Here is a 19,886-nt window from a genome sequence, read left to right as displayed (position 1 = left end):
CTGAATGCTACATGCATCTAAACATAGCACCTTTAGTCCTGCATTCTTCACCCTTTTGAATTTTGCCTCTGTGGTACAATTTATCTTTGCTTTGTCTACGTATGTACCTAATCATTGTCTTGTCCTTCCTTACATTCATGTTACACCAACCTACCTGTAAACCTGCTGACTCATCCTCTGCTCTATCATTCTGATTTCCATCATCCTGCCACGTTAGATTAAACCACTCCCAACAGTTCTAGTAAATCTGCCCGCAAGAATATTGGTCCCCCTCGGATTCAAGTGCAACCCATCCCTTAGTACAGGTCCCACCTGCCCCAATTATCCAGAAATCTGAATTCCTGCCCCCTGCTCCAATTCTTCAGCCATGCACGTATCTGCCACCTCATTCTATTCCTATCCTCCCTGTTGCATGGCACAGGCAGCAACCCTGAGATTACTACACTTGAGGTCCTGCTTCTCAGCTTCCTTCCCAACTCCCTATATTTGTTTTTCAGGACCCCCTTCCATTTTCTTCCTATGTTGTTGTTACCAATAAGTACCACAACTTCTGGATGCTCACCCTCCCTTTTCAGGATATTGTGGACACGTCCAGAAAAGATCTTGGACCCTGGCACCTGGGAGGAAAATAACCATCTGTGATTCCTTTTCGCACCCACAGAATCACCTATCTGCCCATCTGACTATAGAGTCCCCTGTAACTGCTGACATCCTCTTCAATTCCCTACTGTTCAAACCACAGGGCGAGAGGCATGACTGCTGTTGCTTCCCACAAGCAGGTCCTCCACACCTCCTAAGTTCTCAAAATGGAGTACTCGCTGTTGAGGGGGATGGCCACGGGGGTGATCTCCACTATCTGACATTTTCCCCTTTCCTCTCCTGACAGTCACCCATTTATCTGTCTCCTGTAGCCTTGGGTGACTACCTCCCTGCAGTTCCTGTCCTATCACTGCTTCACTTTCCCTAACAAGCCAAAGGTCATCGAGCTGCGGCTCCAGTTCCCTAACACTGTCTCTAAGGAGCTGCATCTCAATTTAACTGTTGCAGATGCGGCCGTCAGGGAGGCTGGGAGTCTCCTGGATATCCCACATCTGACACCTAGAACAGAACACTGGCTCTGTAGACATACCCCCTATTCTCTCAAGATTCAAATAAGAAATAAAGAATGAACTTACCTACTTACCTTGCCTCTGCCTGTTCTCACTGAAGCCTTGTTGAGTCAAAGCCTTACTACTCTACCTCAGACTACTTCTATGACGACTGCTTCCACGATGACCACTCTGCTCGGTGGTACCTCTTTTACAGAGACTGGGTTTCCTGTCGAAAGTCCTTGGAGAACCTGTGAGGGAACATACCTGTTGCGTCTGCACAGTACTTGAATCAATGACTCCCATTGAAAACCTTGCTGCTTTTTCAAGCTCTTTGTTGGACCTGCACAGGAATGGTCCTGTTGCGTCTGTGCAGTACTGCACAGCGTTATGTCATTGGGCCCAGGGCTCTGATGTGAAGACATCAGTGCTGCAACTCTATCAGCAACAGCTGAATCCCTCCAGTACAAATGCATCAATACGCTAACACTGCAACAGAAACCCAAGAGCAGACCCAGTGAGACATTTGGAAAGAAACATATTTATTGCATCAAAAATTAATGTCCCGTTTACAACAGCACATTGTGTTTTTAATATATATATATATTTTACAGCAGGTTGCAAAAGTCAGCATGGTAAACCGATCTAATAAATAGGAATGGGAAAATACAAGGAAAAAGGCTTTGAAAAGGAATTGTGCCTTTTATCCTGGATCACTACTGTTCATCTGATTTGAAATGGACACAATGCAGTAATGTACTTTCTCTGTCAAAGATTGGCATCAAATCCTATCACAAAGTCTTGCAATCACAATGCATACAATCAAAACATGAGGATGTGGTTAAAGAATAGAATTAAATCATTTTTTTGTATTTGGTTGGATATTGGTTGGGATTCTAATTACAAAACAACACATTAGAGACCATCATCAGTGACTTTGAACAGAGCAGCAGCTGAGAATGCCTACTCTCTGCTCCCTTCTCTGATTAGTTTCTAAAATCAGAAACAAAAATACAGAAAGATATGCAGTTTTTAAAAATCTCTCACCCTCCCCCATACCCCAAAGGCCTTTCTGTAAGTCAAATTTTCTAAGAATCTGCAAGGGAGCAAAACAGAATATGGAATTTAATCAAAGGTTAAGCATTCACGAGTGAATAGATAAATTATTTTCATTGACAAATCTATTCACATTTAAAGACCTAATTAACAACCAAGAAAAAAAAAGGCTGTGGTACAACATGAAATGATTACTATTGATGTATATAAAAATAATTTCCAGAAGTCAAACCATGTTAGCAAAGCCACAAATTGGATTTTGTTCAATTTATTGACTTGAAATCCTGCGTATTAGGAGTTTACCATCCATACATCCATCCACACAGCGCATTCCCTTCCACATCTCCTCATACACAAGCGACAAAGTAATACAAGTGTTGAAAAGATAGCTCTCATATAAGATTCTAAATCATATACATTATACTGTACTATTAATTCCTTACATTACATTCAGTATTAACAGGTTAGTCACACATCCATGTTGCTTCCATGGCAGTTGCTGACAATCAGGGGCCTTGCTGACAGCAAGCACTGGGCCCACTGGGGAGAAGCCGGGAAACACCTCCAGAGTAAACAGCTCCACCCAACCATCTCAATCCCTGCTCTACTCTCCCAGATTAGCTGAGTAGCTGCCGTATCTCCTTATGCATATGGCACAGAAAGTCCACGTATGAGGCTCCACCGTTTGCACTCTTGTCCTCCATGAGAAAATGCTTAAAGAGCACCTCCATCTTGTCTTCTTGCTTCACTATCAAGAGCTGTAAGAATAAGAATCAGTGTATTGATGAGGTATTTTATCAAATCTTTAAGCACAGGTCAAGCTATGATGTATTTACAGCTAATGGAATCAGTTTGAATACTGTTCTGTGGAAAACCCACCAGCATACTTGCACTAAGTTAGATCACATAAATAGTCAATGAAATAATTCTTTTTCAGCAGGCATGTTTAATGCACAGGGTTGGGTGGGGCATAGAGAATTCTCATTTCCTCATCAAACTGAATGCAGAGGCCTCTGACCTCTACCGGAGAGGAGAAACGCCAGAGGTCAGCACCTAATCCTGTGATGCAGACTCCTCCCTGAACCTACACTCAAGTGCCAGACTTTATTTCTCACAGCACTTGTGCTACCTGAGAATTAACCACCTGTTCCTGGGGCAGCAAAAAGAGGAAGGGACCGCAGTTTCTGAGAGCTGTATGGAACTGAAATCCCGATTTCTGCAGGCTTCAAGGACACAAGCCCCAGTGGCAATGTGTCAAACAGATTGTGCCAATAATCTTACAAATAATTAAGATCAAGGATCAGTAAGCAGCATTCAGATTCTTAAAGAACCACAAGAACAATTTTAACATCTTTTTAACAATACAAAAATGGACCCGCATTTTATATAGCAAAGGGCACTGAGTTTTGTCTTGTGCACTGATCCAAGGTAACCATTCATTGACAACTGGTTACCTCCACTGTCACAACAGTTGGTTATCTGAGAAGTGCATACATTGAGAGAAGTTTTAAATGTTGTTGCCAACACAAATGTTTTATGTCCATGAAATTTACCAAGAATATCATACACCAAGAAAATAAAACAGGAAAGCAGAGCACAATGAGACCCTTCGAGCCTACTTGACAGTTTAATGAGATCACAGTGAATACTATCTCAATTTCATGTTCTGGTTCTCCCCATGTCCCTTGATGCCATTTGCATCGATTTCCTCAACACTGCCCCTGGTTCAGCCACCACAATCTTATAAAAGACTGTCATATATGTTAATCACTCTCCAATAATTCTCTCTCAATCCTAATATTTTTACTACCTACCTTGAGATGGTAATCCCATGTTTGAAAATTTCCAACAGCAGTGCCCTCTGCCAAACCCCATCAGAACTTTGCAGAGTTCACTGAAAATTCATTTAATTCGTCTAGATACTCGTGAATATAGGTCCAGTCACCATCTTCAATTTACTATTTTGACAACCCCTCCCTCCAAGATTTCTAAAGCACTGAACACTAGGTATTCCAAAAATAAGATCCCATTGTAGTACTCAAAATTATGAATTAAGCACCTATGTAGTTCAGGACTTAACTTTACCTTCATAAACCTGGGTCTCTGGGCACGAATTGCATCAACCATGGATCGTAATTTTTTGGAATATGGGTTATCTAATTGTGGCAGAGTGGCCTGAAAATAAAATACATATTGAATCAGATGGCTGGCATTGCACAGAAGACAGAATATATGGTCCACAAAACTTAGCATTGAATGCACAATGAGGACATTCATCAACTTTATCACCACACTTTAGTATTTACTTTAGTAGAAGCACTTTTTAAATTAAGTAGACTTAAACTTGTCTGGGAAATAACTTCATCAGTAGTATATTTGGAGTTAACCAGTTTGATTTTGCAATTCTGTTGATAAATGGACTCACAGCAAATGCAGTGACAATGTAAAGCAGTTTCAGTCATTACTAAATCCAGAGTAAAATCCTGATATGATAGGACAACGATCAGTTGGGAGTTGGTGCAAAGTACAGGTTATTCATACCAATGCTAAAGTTATGGTTGATATAGCAGCTGTACTACAAAAAAAGGAATTTCCCAAATTTTAGCAAGTTCAAATTAAGTTATGCTGATCTGGAAAACTCAGATGTGCATTTATAAGTTATACCCCAAAAGGGCTGTTACTGTAACAGTCAAAAACTCATTTGATTGAAAAGAAAAGCTACAATAAACAAATAAAATTTGAGACAATGCTCCTAACCTTCAGATAGCAACTCATCAGAATGGAGAACAAATTGTTACTCATTTCCAAATCATAGAATGTATAGCATAAATGTTCTGCATAGCTACTCTTGATTCACAACAAAAGATATTTAGTATTAATCAAAATTCACAGAGCAAGATATAATTGGAGGATTCATGTTCATCTGAAACCTACCATTCCAGAGTCAATCTGGCCAAATGATTGCACGTTAAAGATGCTCTGGATGAGGTCATGTTGTGTGTTCATTCCCACCCATATGAAGAGGTTCAAACCATTCTCCAGCAGATAGATGCCACCTTTCGATAATCGTTCCTCTGAGCAACGAATGGCCACTGGAAACTCATCACTATCAACATCCATTTTGTGCTAATGAGAAAGAGATAGTTTTGTCACAATTGAAGCCTAGAGACTGAACAATGTTTCAACAATTCTACCAAAAGGCAAAAAACACATTCATGGAGCCATTTAGATGACACTTCTGAGAGTGTTCCCTCTCAAAAGCGAATGATGTTGTGATACGGACATTATGATTCAGCAATGGGACATACTGATTGAATGGATAAAAACTTGGAAAATGTAGTTTAAAACATGTTAATGTGGATTTATATATTTATTTAGAGATACAGCATGGTAACAGGTCCTTCCGGCCCCACAAGGCCACACCGCTCAATTACACCCATGTGACCAATTAACCTACTAACCCTTATGTCTTTGGAATGTGGTAGGAAACCAGAGCAGCTGGAGCAAACTTGGTCACAGGAGTAACATACAAACTCCTCACAAACAGCAGTAGAACCAAACCTAGGTTGCTGGCACTGTAATAGAATTACACTAACCACTATGCTACCACGTTGCCCTTTCACGCACTTCCAGAAAGAGAATCAAAATCTGGATTAGCCAAGAGGAAGAAAACTGGTGAATCAGGGAACTTCAGGAGTACCAAGGCATGAATTAAAAAAAGGTAGCAAGCAATTTTTTTTTTCAAGTAATTAAGGCAAATGGCATGTCAGCCTTTTCTGAAAACAGGGAGGCTTTGTTATATGTGTGCAAAATGTTGGAGAGGACATATTTGGGATACTATGCAGTGTTGGACATGTTATTCAAAAACAATACAGTTGCATTAGAGGAAGTACGAAGATCATTCAGGTTATTTCTTATAGAAGAGGATTTTCATATCAAGAGAGGCTGGACAACTTGGGTCTGTATTCCTTGTCATTTATGAAAATGAGTGGTGACCTTATTTAAACATATTGGACTCATCAGAGTAGATGTTGAGATGTTTTCACCAAAGTGAGATTTACAAACAAAAAGGCATCTCTATAAAATAAGGGGCCCTGGCAAGGACACCCAACTCCCTCACCAAGTGGTGGGGACCAGATTATTGGATACATTTCAAGTGGAAACAGACAATTATCTGAAAGAGAGGAAGTGAAGATTATGGGTATCTGGCACAGAAGATCAGCCATGATAATACTGAATGTCAGGGCAGGGTTGAGGGGCTTGTTAGATACTCCTAATTTCTAATTTTCTTGTGTTTAGCGCAGATCTACATGTCTTGCCCATCCTATAGATGAGCATTTGAAATCTCTCATTTTATGTTCAGAGCACAAATTTTCAGGGTTTTAAAACATCTAAAAGAGCCGAACAAGGTATAGGAAACTGGAAGCTAACACTGCAGGCTAAGAATTCAGCACTTTGTCACAATCACTCACAGCTGAACTTCCAAATTTATTCTACAATAACTGTGTGAATTCAAAAGAGGACCACAACCTTGTCACAAGATTTGGAGACTTGTGTGCCTCAATGATGTGGACAGCTATGTTGGCTGGAGTCAGGGCCTTGTTTTAGCCCTTGTTAGGGTTACCCATGCCAAACAGGTCAAAGGATAGAGGCTAGGCTTTAAAATAAGTGCTCCCATGTCCTCCAGGTTCGGGGATTCAGCTCAGGGCTAATAACCCTGATTGATCAAACAAAAATCGTTATGGAAACAGCAATGAAGAATCCTTCTACACACAGATGGAGGACTTTCACTGCTGCCCTGAACGCCAGCAGCATAATGGCCAGTAAGTAACTGCATAAATCATAACTCACCACAGGTAAAAGCCTAGGGTAGAAGAAAACATTGGTTTCTGACACATCCATGCTTGCGATGAGCTGACGGATGTAGGCCCGATCATCAGTAGAAACTTCAGCTCCAGGCTGGAGAACATCACTTTTCAATACACAGTTCAGGTAAACAGGCAGTAGCTTCATGCACTCTGGTAGAATCAGCTAGGAGAAAGGGCAGGAAGATAGATAGAGTGAAAAGGAGTGTGGACTCATGAGATTGTAATTCGGATGTTAAGCAGGGCAAGATTACATCTGGCCTGTATGTAGCTCGAGTTCCACAGCAATGAAGCCGACTTAAACACACTCTGAAATGGCCCAATGAGTCAAGTTAAGGAGCAATTAGGAATAAGCAATCACTTGCCAGCAGCACTGATTTCCAAAATATGAACTAAAGATATGAGAAGTTAAGAACTCAATGCATTTGCACTATATGTGGGGGGGAAAGCTATCTAAACAAGGCTTCACATGTTTAAAATTACTGTTTCCGACATACAGCAAAACACCATAAAGCTGGTATTAAGAGGACAAGTTAGAAAGCATACTGCTGCACCGACATTTTTCAGGGGCTTGCACAGTCAGTTCCAGGAAAGACAAAGCACATTCCCTTCTTCCAACTAATGAGAAAACAAATCAAGGATTTTTTAAGCACATCTGTGCATGTAAAGCTTCCACAATGTACTTTACAGAGGAAAGCTGGAACGTGTGTGTGTTGGGGGAAATCAGTTACAAAACAGTTCAAGTTCATAAACTTTTTGGGAATCAATTACTTGTATTAAACTATCAGGAACAAAACAAGAGATCAAGTGACAAATGTAGAGGCAAAAAACATCTGTGCAACATTATTACAATGCTAAAATTGGAGTTTCAGGGGAAATTTTCCACAATGTCAAGATAACAAAAACTTTCAATCTCATGCTAAGCATTTTATTTTTAACAAAGAAAATCATTCAATTCCCAAAAATCTTACTCTGGCTCAAATACTGAAGTACAGAAATAATCCATTCCTATCACAGCCACATTGCACTTAATGGTAGCTTAAACCTAGAAGACACAAGCCATTTTAGCTTCAGGAAGAAAACTTGCTATGTATTTCAGTATGCAAACACTAGGAATTCTGCAGATGCTGGAAATTCAAGCAACACACAACAAAGTTGCTGGTGAACACAGCAAGCCAGGCAGCATCTCTAGGAAGAGGTACAGTCGACGTTTTGGGCTGAGACCCTTCATCAGGACTAACTGAAGGAAGAGCTAGTAAGAGATTTGAAAGTGGGAGGGGGAGGGGGAGATCCAAAATGATAGGAGAAGACAGGAGGGGGAGGGATGGAGCCAAGAGCTGGACAGGTGATTGGCAAAAGGGATATGAGAGGATCATGGGTCAGGAGGCCCAGGGAGAAGGAAAAGGGGGAGGGGGAAAAAACCCCCAGAGGATGGGCAAGGGGAATAGTCAAAGGGACAGAGGGAGAAAAAGGAGAGAGAGAGAAAGAATGTGTGTACATAAATAAATAATGGATGGGGTACGAGGGGGAGGTGGGGCATTTGCAGAAGTTAGAGAAGTCAATGTTCATGCCATCAGGGTGGAGGCTACCCAGACGGAATATAAGGTGTTGTTCCTCCAACCTGAGTGTGGCTTCATCTTTACAGTGAGGAGGCTGTGGATAGACATATCAGAATGGGAATGGGATGTGAAATTAAAATGTGTGGCCACTGGGAGATCCTGCTTTCTCTGGTGGACAGAGTATCCTTGTAAGCAGAACAAGTGCTACACATGCCCTTACACTTCCTCCCTTACCACCATTCAGAGCCCCGGACAGTCCTTCCAGGTGAGGCGACACTTCACCTGAGAGTCGGCTGGGGTGATATACTGCGTCCGGTGCTCCCGATGTGGCCTTCTATATATTGGCGACACCCGACACAGACTGGGAGATCGTTTCGCTGAACACCTACGCTCTGTCCACCAGAGAAAGCAGGATCTCCCAGTGGCCACACATTTTAATTCCACATCCCATTCCCATTCTGACATGTCTATCCACGGCCTCCTCTACTGTAAAGATGAAGCCACACTCAGGTTGGAGGAACAACACCTTATATTCCGTCTGGGTAGCCTCCAACCTGATGGCATGAATATTGACTTCTCTAACTTCCACTAATGCCCCACCTCCCCCTCGTACCCCATCCGTTATTTATTTATACACACACATTCTCTCTCTCTCCTTTTTCTCCCTCTGTCCCTCTGACTATACCCCTTGCCCATCCTCTGGGTTTTCCCCCCTCCCCCTTTTCTTTCTCCCTGGGCCTCCTGTCCCATGATCCTCTCATATCCCTTTTGCCAATCACCTGTCCAGCTCTTGGCTCCACCCCTCCCCCTCCTGTCTTCTCCTGTCATTTCAGATCTCCCCCTCCCACTTTCAAATCTCTTACTAGCTCTTCTTTCAGTTAGTCCTGATGAAGAGTCTCAGCCCAAAACGTCGTCTGTACATCTTCCTAGAGATGCTGCCTGGCCTGCTGCGTTCACCAGCAACTTTGATGTGTGTTGAATGTATTTCAGTTTCAGATCTCAGCGTCGAAGGACTGGGGACACTCTGTGATGATCCAGCATATATCATCCACCCTTAGAGCTCATGCCCTTTCACCATTCCATTATGGCAATGGTCTATGGATCCTAGGATATTGCTCCCCAAGCAGAATGAAATGCAACTTTCATCCATTCTTATGGTGTGGGCATAACTAAGAATACACACTGATGACCCACCCAATTAATTTAACTTCAAAAGATCAGCACAAGCTAATTTGAACAAATCCAATAATGCACAAGTGACTAAAAAGCTTTGGTTCAAATTTGAGGGTCCATTGACAAATTTCCATTCGTGCACATAGGTGGCAGTGTCAGTCATATTTCAACCTCCTGATAAAGTCATTCTGCTTGCATGCATCCCCAAGAATAAACGTGTCAATTGTGACAGGTACACCTTGTTACTTACTGCACCATACGCAAGGTTATTTTACAAGCTGTCTGAATAAATGTTAACGGATGTCAACCAAGCACCTGAACAGATCACTAAACCACTGCTTGTCAAAAGTACAAACATTTAAAATGACTATGGTGCAAATACTGTATTTTCAAAGTCCCTTCAACATTTAAATTTGGATCATTAAACACTGAAACTGGGAAGCTTTTGAACTTCAAAACTATATGGAGATATTGTGTTTTCTTTTTAAACTTCAGTTAACTCTGTTCACTCTGGTAATCTAATAGTCATGCATGACCAATTAGGCTCTTTTGAAATACAAGCACTTATAACATTGAAAATCTAGTAGCCAATTCGTGCATAGTAAACTTTTCCTCAAAGATAATTAGAAATGATAACTACTTCATTAACCAGTATAGCAGGACAAAAAGTCTGGGGTGTGAAGGGGAGGGAGAATTAACATTCCAGCTCAAAATCCTGCATCAGGACTCCATTCTCGCCCCAATCCACTTCCACAGATAATGCCCAATCTGTTCAGTTCTTAAGCAATTTGTTTGTTGCTCCAGATCCCAGCATAAGGTGCTGTGTGACCTAGATCAAATGTCTAATGGAACTGTCGCATGGAATGAAACTCAGGAGCCAAAAGAATTAAGAGTACAGAGAGTGGTGGGTGCGTGGAATGCACTGCCACTGATGGTGATAGAGGTGTATACAATGGTGTCTTTTAGAGACTCCTAGATGGGTACATGGAGCTTAGAAAAATAGAGAGAAATGCAGTAGGGAAATTCTTGGCAGTTTCTAGAGTAGGTTACATGGTCAGCATAACACTGTGGATCAAAGGGCCTGTAATGCGCTGTAGATTTCTATGTTCTAAGAGCAATTCTTCAGCCAAAAAAAAGGTAAAACTGAGAAGATCGATTAAGTAAACTGCAATTTCACATTTTTTTTCTCAGCTGAAGCTTGAAAAACAGAAAATCAAAGTCCTGCCAAAGAATTTTGGCCCGAAACGACAATTGTGTCCAGCCGAAGAGTTTTGGCTCGAATCGTCGACTGTATTCTTTTCCTAGATGCTACCTGGCCTGCTGAGTTCCTCCAGCATTTTGTGTGTGTTGCTCGGATTTCCAACATCTGCAGATTTTCTCTTGTTTGTTTCAAAAGACAATGCATTGCATATTTTAAAGAAATAACCCGATACCCAAGTTTAATATTTAGTATTATCCTTCCCTACATTTCTGAACTTAACTGTGCATTATAACAGTGTACATTGAAAACGAATGAGCATTATTCACAAAGGTGCAGTTTTGCTGTAATTAAACCACCTATTGGCAACACATTTGAAATGTACTTATGTATTTGAGATATTAATAGATGAATCTCAAGCATTGCTAAAAATAACTTCATTGTCAATTGATAACAAACTGCTCATATTAATAATCAAAATCTAATGCAGGTAAATTGGTAGGTGATGTAATTGGTTTCAGTGTTCTTGAACAGTGGTCCCCAACCTGCGGGCCGCGGACTAATACATTGCCGCGAAGAATGCAGTGGTGCAGCGGTAGTCTGAACGCACCCAGCACATCTTTAAGAAAAAAGCCGAAATAAACAAACTTATTAATTAGGTGCCACCCAGCACGTAAGTGTCGGCCTAGATCAGGGGCAACTGCAGAATGTTCCCCGAGCATGCAACAGGTACTACTTAGTCCAGGATTGATCCTAATCTGTTAGCAGATAACACATCTATCAGGAGCAGGAACCCAGGGCTGCTTTACAGGGGCTTGCTCCTCAGTTTGCAAAAGTTACTGAATGCTACTAACCTTGCAAGTTCTTCAAGCTCTACGATGCAGGCATCTTTCAAAGTGACAAAGCTGCGTTCAAATTTGCTGCACCAACATGTAATTTGACATCCCCCTCTAAATGTGGGATGCAAATTGCGCATGTTTTTGTTACATGACTAGTAAACCAAAGTCCTGGATAAAACTCCACTATTGGATATTTAAATTGTTATTTGAATTGGGAATGAAAGGCACCAATAATCATGGAGCTACCGATCTGCCATAAAAACCAGATATGGTTATTTGCAATTCAAATTTATCTACTGGAAAGGGCATTAAATACAGGTCTGGCTTGGTGTGGGTGAAAGCAAATTACTATATAGATATGCAAAAGAGACCACGTTTTACCTGTCCAGCCGATGATGGACTTGCACAATTCTTGCGGTAGCAGGCCAGAATCTGAGCAGACTGATTAATTAAGGACTCTCGTACGGTCTTTGTGGGGTTGCTCAGAACACCACGATAAGCTACAAACATGACATTGAAGTGTTAGACCAACTGCATTATACAACATGATAGCATTTCAGGTATGGACTAGAAGGTTTCAAAGTAATATACTGTACATTAGAATATCTGAAAGTAATTTTTTAACTGTTAAGAATTAGAAAACAAAAGCTTCCACAAAGGGACATGAATGATCATATCAACACAATTCAATGGGGCCACTAGTTGTTAATAGGTTGAGAAAACATGGGGGGAAATTACCTAGTTTATATTTTAAGATTTTATGAAGATTTGAGATAAGAACAAGATGAGAGGGAATCAGAAAAGAGCAATCTATTTTTAACATTACTTAATCACCTTTCTTTTCAATTCTATCTCTCCATTAGTTGTAAAGGTTTCAAGGGGAGTTGTTTAAGATAACAGAAATATAAAGTCATCTACTTCCACAGGAAAGAAAATGAAGATTAACGTTGTATAGTGTGACAGTTCACAGGGCCTTGGGCATGCACGTTTAAGCTTTTGGGGTGACTGATGAAGGCTGTGCTGTGGATATTGCCTACATGGATTTTACTAAGGTGCTTGACAAGGTCCCTCACAGGAGGTTCATCCAGAAGATTAAGATGCATGGGATCCATAGTGAATTGGCTGTTTGGATTCAGAACTGGCTTGCCCATAGAAGACAGAGGACATTGGTCAAGGTGGTACTTTTAGCTGGAGGTCTGTGATTACTGGTGTTTGGCAGGGATCTGTACTGGGACCTGCTGTTTGTGATGTACTTAAGTGACCTGGATGAAAATGTATATGGTGGGTTAGTTAGTTCACAGACTGGTGGTGTTGTGGATCACGTAGAAACTGTTGGGAAGCTGTGGAGATATATTACTTGTTTATCCCTTGGAATGGAAACAAAGTGATCCAGAAATGGGGGAGATTCAAAGTGAATACAAAAACAGGGTGGAAACTGTCAGCAAAAATTATGAATGAGTTCTGCTATTGAAAACTAACTACCTTTCTCTTTTCCTGGTTCTGGCACAGGATCTTGTACCTGAGACAAGAAATGAGAATCCACAGATACTGCGTGACCTGACTGTTCACAGCACCTTTTTTTTTTGTGATTTTCAACATCTGCTTATTGTTTGGATTTTCTTTTGCAAAGGAACCAAATGGCCAATTCCTTTTTCTTCTTTTGTTTAGCATTTTTATACATTCACATTTAGTGAAGTTTGATCTGCTCCATTTAGTCACATTTACTCCAAATACTAACTTGAATATAAACAAAAAACTATCCTCAGCAGTTGGGCAAACTAATCATAAAAAGCTATGAAATCTTTTAATATCAACTTTAGATGTAAAGGAAATTTATTACATCCAAGGTATTATATGAACTGTCCGCATACTATAACTAGACTACTGGCTTTTGAAATTAATGTGTATTGTTTTACTTTCACATCTTTCTGAATCATCAGTAACCCTGTACAATATTTTTCTTTACAGAGGACACCCTACTAGCTTTGTTCAAGGAAACATAAGATTGCAATAAAGGTCGCAACTCGAAACCAACTTATTTAAATAACAAGCATCCATTAGTTGGAGAACAAGATTAAAAACAAGCTCCCCAGGATTTCTCAGCGTTATCTGTAGGACTCATTTGAGATTAATTTTAAAACTACACATAATTGAATTTGTAGAATAGATAGGTTTGTACATAATGAACCTTGGGTAGCTGACAATTATTTGAAACCAGAAACCAGCCTTGGATTTAGCTGAATAGTTTCTATAGCCAACTGCAGTATCACTTTTCTCCTTTTTTCTCTGCTGGTTTTCACCTCTCCTCTAATACACGTGTCAAATGGAGGCCAATTCCATAGAGCTTGGGCTACTTAAGGTAATACAGAGTGTGCATAATTCAGCTGCTGGGGTAGTCACTCAGCTCTACACAACATTACAAACAAAGCACATCTTAACCTCATGCACACGACCCAGATAAAAACGAGGGCTGGAATTCCAGTCTGACATACCCTTCACTCAGAATAACAAAGGCCAGATCACTGAGATCAAGCCACATTATTTTAACACCAGGTCAAAGAAGCTGTACAGAATTCATCTCATTTTTAACCACATAAAGACAGTTTTGAAATAAGACAATTTAAGCAAAAACATACCCAGCTTTACAAAGAAGTTGATAAGTGTATCAGTCTCACAATTTCTGTACAAGTCAGCAAGCTGAGTGCAGCAGTTTAGGGAAAGATTGTGTATGCGTAACCTCCTCTGTCCACTGCAACTGGTGTAGAGCAGAGCACACTGTAGGGGAGAGAAAAGATGCTCATTTCACAAATGTTTGAATGGATAGCTCAATAAAAACCAAATTTTACTTGAACAAATGTTGCATGTGTGCCCATCTAAGAAATGTGAACTGCACAGAGAATATGAATGTTTCAAGGCAAGAACTCTCTTGGGGGCGCTAGATGGAGTAGGTTGCATTTTGGCTTTGCTCCATTCATTTTTCAATTTCTTTACCACCCTTTTACTATCGATATCAAAGTGTTTATAACACTTTTATATGCTTGAATTCTGAATTTTAATCGATGGAAATGAATACCAGAGGAAGAAAGAGGCATTAGCCGAAGGCAAGGAAACTGGTAATAGAAATGGAAAGAAAGAAGGTGTCTTTACTCTTGGAAGAAAAACTTGATAAAAGATTTGCTACTTTGGAAGTATTGTTAAAGGAGAACGAAGGTAGATTGGCAGCACTTAAAAAGGAGAACGAAAGACAGCAATGGCAAATTTCAGAACTTACTGAAGCTGGGAAACAGAGAGATTGCAGACTGAATTCTTTGGAAAAGAAATCAACTTCGACCACTCATACACTGGAGCAGTATAAAGTCAAGATTATTGGTTTGGAGAGTCGTAGTCGCAGATAGAATTTGCGAATAATAGGACTCAGTGAAGACGTTGACAGCGGGGATCTTACTAAATTTTTTTTTCAATTCTTAATGGAGGTCTTTGGCTCTAAGGTCTTTTCTCCTCCTCCTATACTCGACCGTGCGCATCTGGCATTGAGACCCAAACTGTCGAAAAAGTTAAAGCCGCGCCCTGTGATTCTATGTGAATACTAAGGAGCATTTAATTTGAATTGCTCATCGGAAAGAAATTATTGAGCATCAAAATCCTAAGTTTCGTCTGGTTGAAGATTATTGTCCTGAGGTAATGCAAGAAAGATCGCCTTTTAAATCGGTGATATCGGAATTATATCAAAGGAATTCCGACTGGCTTTGCTATAACCTGCTCGTCTAAGGGTTGTTCTGCCTAATAAATCATTTAAATGGTTTAAATCCGTGGATGAAGCACAACAATTTCTTGAGGATCAATGATTGAGCTCGGATATCTAATAAATTTACCGTTCCTTTATGTTTGTATACATCTGGTTTATTAGTTAATAACCAGCTTATAGATTTTGACATTTTAAGTTTGTAGAACTTTGCCCTTGGGTTGATTCTACTTGTACCTTGTTTTGGTGTACGGATGTTTATTATGCTTCTATGTTAAAGTTACCTTTCTTTTTCCTTTATTATTTTACTTTCTTATTTTTAATTGTTCGCTTTTGAAAATTATTAAGATTCTGACTTGGTAATTATTTTTTTTCTTGAAATATTATTAAGATTGTATTCTGCTTCTTTTTTTTAAGACCTTGTCTTTTAAAATGGTCTGCAAATGGCTTTTTTTTTCTTAACATGTGTTTGGCATTCCTTTCGCAATGCTTTGACTATGGGTGTTTTTTTAATTTTTTTTAATTTAGAGACTTGCCCTCAAGAGAGATGGGGGTAGGGAGGTTCTTGATAGTTTTCTGGCTGTCTGCTGGCCAGGTTTTGGGTCTTTGTGGGTGGGGGTGGGGGCATTTTTAGTTTAGTATTTTTCATTTAGGCTGATTTGAACTACAAAAATGTCTGTATTGTTGTAACTTCTGGTTCCTCTTTAAACTTTTTTCCCTCTTCCTGATTCATGAGTTTCCTATGCAATATGGTTAACCCTTTACATACTATATGGTTTATTTAAGGAAAATGGATAATATTATTAACTTTGTTTCATGGAATAAGAATGGATTGAATCATCCAATTAAACAGAAGAAGATTTTTAAAGCTTTTCATAGATTGAATGCTCAGATTATCTTTGCATAGGAGACTCATGTGAGGAAGGAGGATAATCAGCGTTTTTTTAGGTTTTGGAAAGAACAACAATTTTGTTCTAACTCATCGACTAAGGTGAAAGGTGTTCCTATTTTTATAGACTCCTCGATCTCATTTGTTCACTATGATACTATCTCAGACCCATATGGTAGATTTCTATTAATTGCTGGTTTACTTTATAACCAAAAAGTAGTTTTGGTTAATATTTACGCACCAAATACTGACTACCATAAATTCCGGTGTATTAGCCGAGAATCTGGCTCTAACTTTTGGTCTAAAATTAGGGGGTCGGCTTATACAGAGGGTGCCAACTTTGGAAAAATGAATACATGGAAGACAGGTCGTATTTATTGGCTGCTTTTGAGTCAAATACAAAAGAATACAAATGCCCACTCGCAAACTGTAGCTAGAGATGCGGCCCTCATATTTCCCGCTGGAGTGAATGACTGATTTCCAGACATCATCCATTCATTCCACTGTTGACGCACGAATTCTTTGCATGGTTTGTTTAAGCTCACATCTACTGGCTGGAGCACAGACATCAAACTACTAGGAATGACAGCAATGTCTGTATTTTCAGCTTTCAATGCTGCTTTTGCCTCACCTGACAAGTGCGCTTGGAACATGTCCCAGACAAGTAGCATTCCTGAAACCTTCAGGACATCAACACCACACCTCTTTAACCCACTTCAAGCAACCCGCTTCGTCCATCCAGCCGTGTTCTTGAACGTAAAGAACCACACCCCGTGGGAATTTTTCTTTCTTTGGGAATGTTTTCCTCTTAAAAATCACCATCGGTGGTAGTTTGGTCCCATCAGCCATACACGTTAACACGACAGTAAAATTCTGCTTCTCGTGTCCAGTTGTTTTGACAAGGACTGTTTTCTCCCGCTTCTGATTGACAGTGCGGTTGCCAGCAAAATCAAAGAACACTGGTGTCTCATCCATGTTACCAATCAGTGACAGCAGGTAAGAATGTGCCCATCGATGCTTGATTACAAACAATTGGAAGGCCGTAATCTTATTCTCAAGGTCGCTCAGCAACTTCTGAGCAATCTTTGTGTTTTGTCTCAACACAAGATCACGCCTATTCATAAATCGGGTGCACCAACTTCGCATAGCTTTGAAATTTTCGCTGTGTTTTTTGGCCCATTTCAACACTGGAACTCAAATCATTTCTCTGGTAACAATGTATACACACGATTGCTGGTGATTCACCCACTCTAAAACTTTTTCTTCCAGTTCTGGCCACTGGCATGTTTTCCAGCGGTTTGCACATTTCATCTTTGGCATTTCCCTCAGCATGTCCTCTGCCTTTCTCCACTCTCTCACTTGTTTCTCGTTTACACTAAACTTAGCAGCTGCAGAATTATTCATTCCTTTAGCAAAATCAACAACCTTCAGCTTGAAGCCAGCATTACATCGCTTTCGTTTCAATCTTTTGTACATGGTGGTAGCAAACTCAATACTGAGTACACATACTGATCCCGCCACCCCGTGTTATGTTTCAACAAGATTACGATGGGTGCTAAATGGTTTCACGGGGTTACATTTCAGAGGATTCTTTACCATTGGGAATCTAATCCAAAACTTCCCTCCCTGATTTATTTATTAAGAATTCGCTTATAACACTCTATAATGTGTAGGCCTATTTTCTTAGCAGGTATTGGTTCACAAAATTTCCATGTTCCGGATCCAACAAAGCTGAGTCTCACCTGGCATGTGTGTGCTTGTGATCTTTTCTGGTTAAATCAAAAACCTCTACAAAAGGGGTCGGCTTATACAAAGTTAACATGAAAATGTCACTTTTTTAACCTTGAAAATGGGGGGTGGGGGGGGGGTGGTCATCTTATACACCGGAATTTACGGTATCCTGAATTCTTTAAGCATTTATTTGCATCTCTTCCAAGTTTAATGACTATATGTTAATATGTTAATAATAGGCAGAGATTGTAATTGTTGTCTGAATCCTATGATGGATAGGTCTGTGCCCAATCAGGTACTTCCAAACAAATCTGCTATTTTTATTAATTCCTTTTTAATTGACTCCAGAATTTTAAAAGTTTGGAGGTTTTTACATCCTAATGATAAAGAGTTCTCTTTCTTTTCTCATGTATATCATAATTACTCTAGAATCCATTACTTCTTTATTGATTCTCGATTAGTTTCGTCTGTCACTGCCTGTGAGTATGACGCAATCGCCATTTCTGATCATGCGCCTTTGAAATTATCAATTAAATTAATTGATGTAACCTTTAGTACGAGACAATGGCGGTTCAACTCTATTTTGCTTCAGGATTTAAATTTTGTTAACTTCATTAAAGAACAGATTGCATTTTTCTTTTCAACTAACTCAACAGAAGAAATTTCCAGTGGGATATTATGGGATACCTTTAAAGTTTATATCCGTGGGCAAATTATTTTATACTCTGCTGGACTGAAAAAACGAATTAATAGTGACATACGTACATTGGTTGATAAGATTAAAGAAATTGATAAAAAATATTCTATTGCTCCCAATCTGGAGCTTTATAAAGAGAGAGTTGAACTTCAGATGCAACATAGTTTATTATTAACATCCCCGATTGAAAATCAATTACTTAAAACTAAGAGTCAATTTTATATACATGCTGATAAATCGAGTAAATTACTGGCTAACCAACTGAAAGCTGCTTTGGCAAAACGTCAGATTAATAAAGTTCGTAAATGGGATGGTATTTTGACGGTTGACCATGATGAAATTAACAAATCTTTTCAAGAATTTTATACCAATTTATACCTGTCAGAATTTCCTGATGATTCTACCATAATGCATGAATTTTTAAGGAAATTGAATATTCCGAAATTATCAGTTAATGAATCTTTAGCACTAGACACACCCATTACTGAAGAGGAAATAAAGAAAGCAATTTTTTCGAGAAACTCTGGTAAAGCACCTGGTCCGGATGGGTATACAGCTGAATTTTTAAAATCTTTTTCAGATTTACTTTTTCCCTGGTGATGTAGAATTTTTAAAGATGCCTTATTTGTAGGTAAATTACCACAATCCTTTTATGAAGCATCTATTTCTTTAATTCCTAAAAAAGATAAAGATCCCACTGAATGTGCACAATACAGACCTATATCTTCGTTGAATGTGAATTCTAAAATCTTTTCCAAAATATTAGCAATTAGATTGGAGAAGGTATTGCCACAAATTGTCTCCGAGGATCAGACAGGATTTATTAAAAATCGTTGTTCACATTTTAATGTTAGGAGGTTAATGAACATTGTATACACTACTTCATCTAATACTCCAGAATGTGTTATTTCGCTTGACGCCGAGAAGGCGTTTGACAGACTTGAATGGGAATATTTATTTAATATACTTGAGAAATTTAATTTTAGCCCAAAATTTATATCTTGGATCCAATTGTTATATCATACACCTTTGGCTTCTGTATTTACCAA

The 19,886-nt window shown here is 39.5% G+C and overlaps 1 protein-coding gene across 6 annotated transcripts in view; it reads right to left on the bottom strand.

Moving 5' to 3' along the window:
* Positions 1-1,598: 1,598 nt before the first annotated feature.
* sec24c (SEC24 homolog C, COPII coat complex component) overlaps positions 1,599-19,886 on the bottom strand; it is a 103,483-nt gene continuing 85,195 nt past the window's right edge. For all 6 annotated transcript variants that reach the window (XM_063070647.1, XM_063070642.1, XM_063070648.1 and 3 more), the window contains 6 exons: positions 14,415-14,553; positions 12,160-12,278; positions 6,996-7,175; positions 5,079-5,270; positions 4,230-4,319; positions 1,599-2,902 (listed from right to left, as the gene is read on the bottom strand). In XM_063070647.1, the coding sequence (XP_062926717.1) occupies positions 2,762-2,902; positions 4,230-4,319; positions 5,079-5,270; positions 6,996-7,175; positions 12,160-12,278; positions 14,415-14,553 (861 nt within the window). In that variant the 3' untranslated portion in view covers positions 1,599-2,761. The remainder of the gene's footprint in view (positions 2,903-4,229; positions 4,320-5,078; positions 5,271-6,995; positions 7,176-12,159; positions 12,279-14,414; positions 14,554-19,886) is intronic.

This window comes from Mobula hypostoma, chromosome 18 (assembly GCF_963921235.1).
Source record: "Mobula hypostoma chromosome 18, sMobHyp1.1, whole genome shotgun sequence".
NCBI classification, from domain to species: domain Eukaryota; kingdom Metazoa; phylum Chordata; class Chondrichthyes; order Myliobatiformes; family Myliobatidae; genus Mobula; species Mobula hypostoma.
Note: the sequence above shows the minus strand (reverse complement) of the source record. Positions and strands in the feature narration are given on the sequence as shown.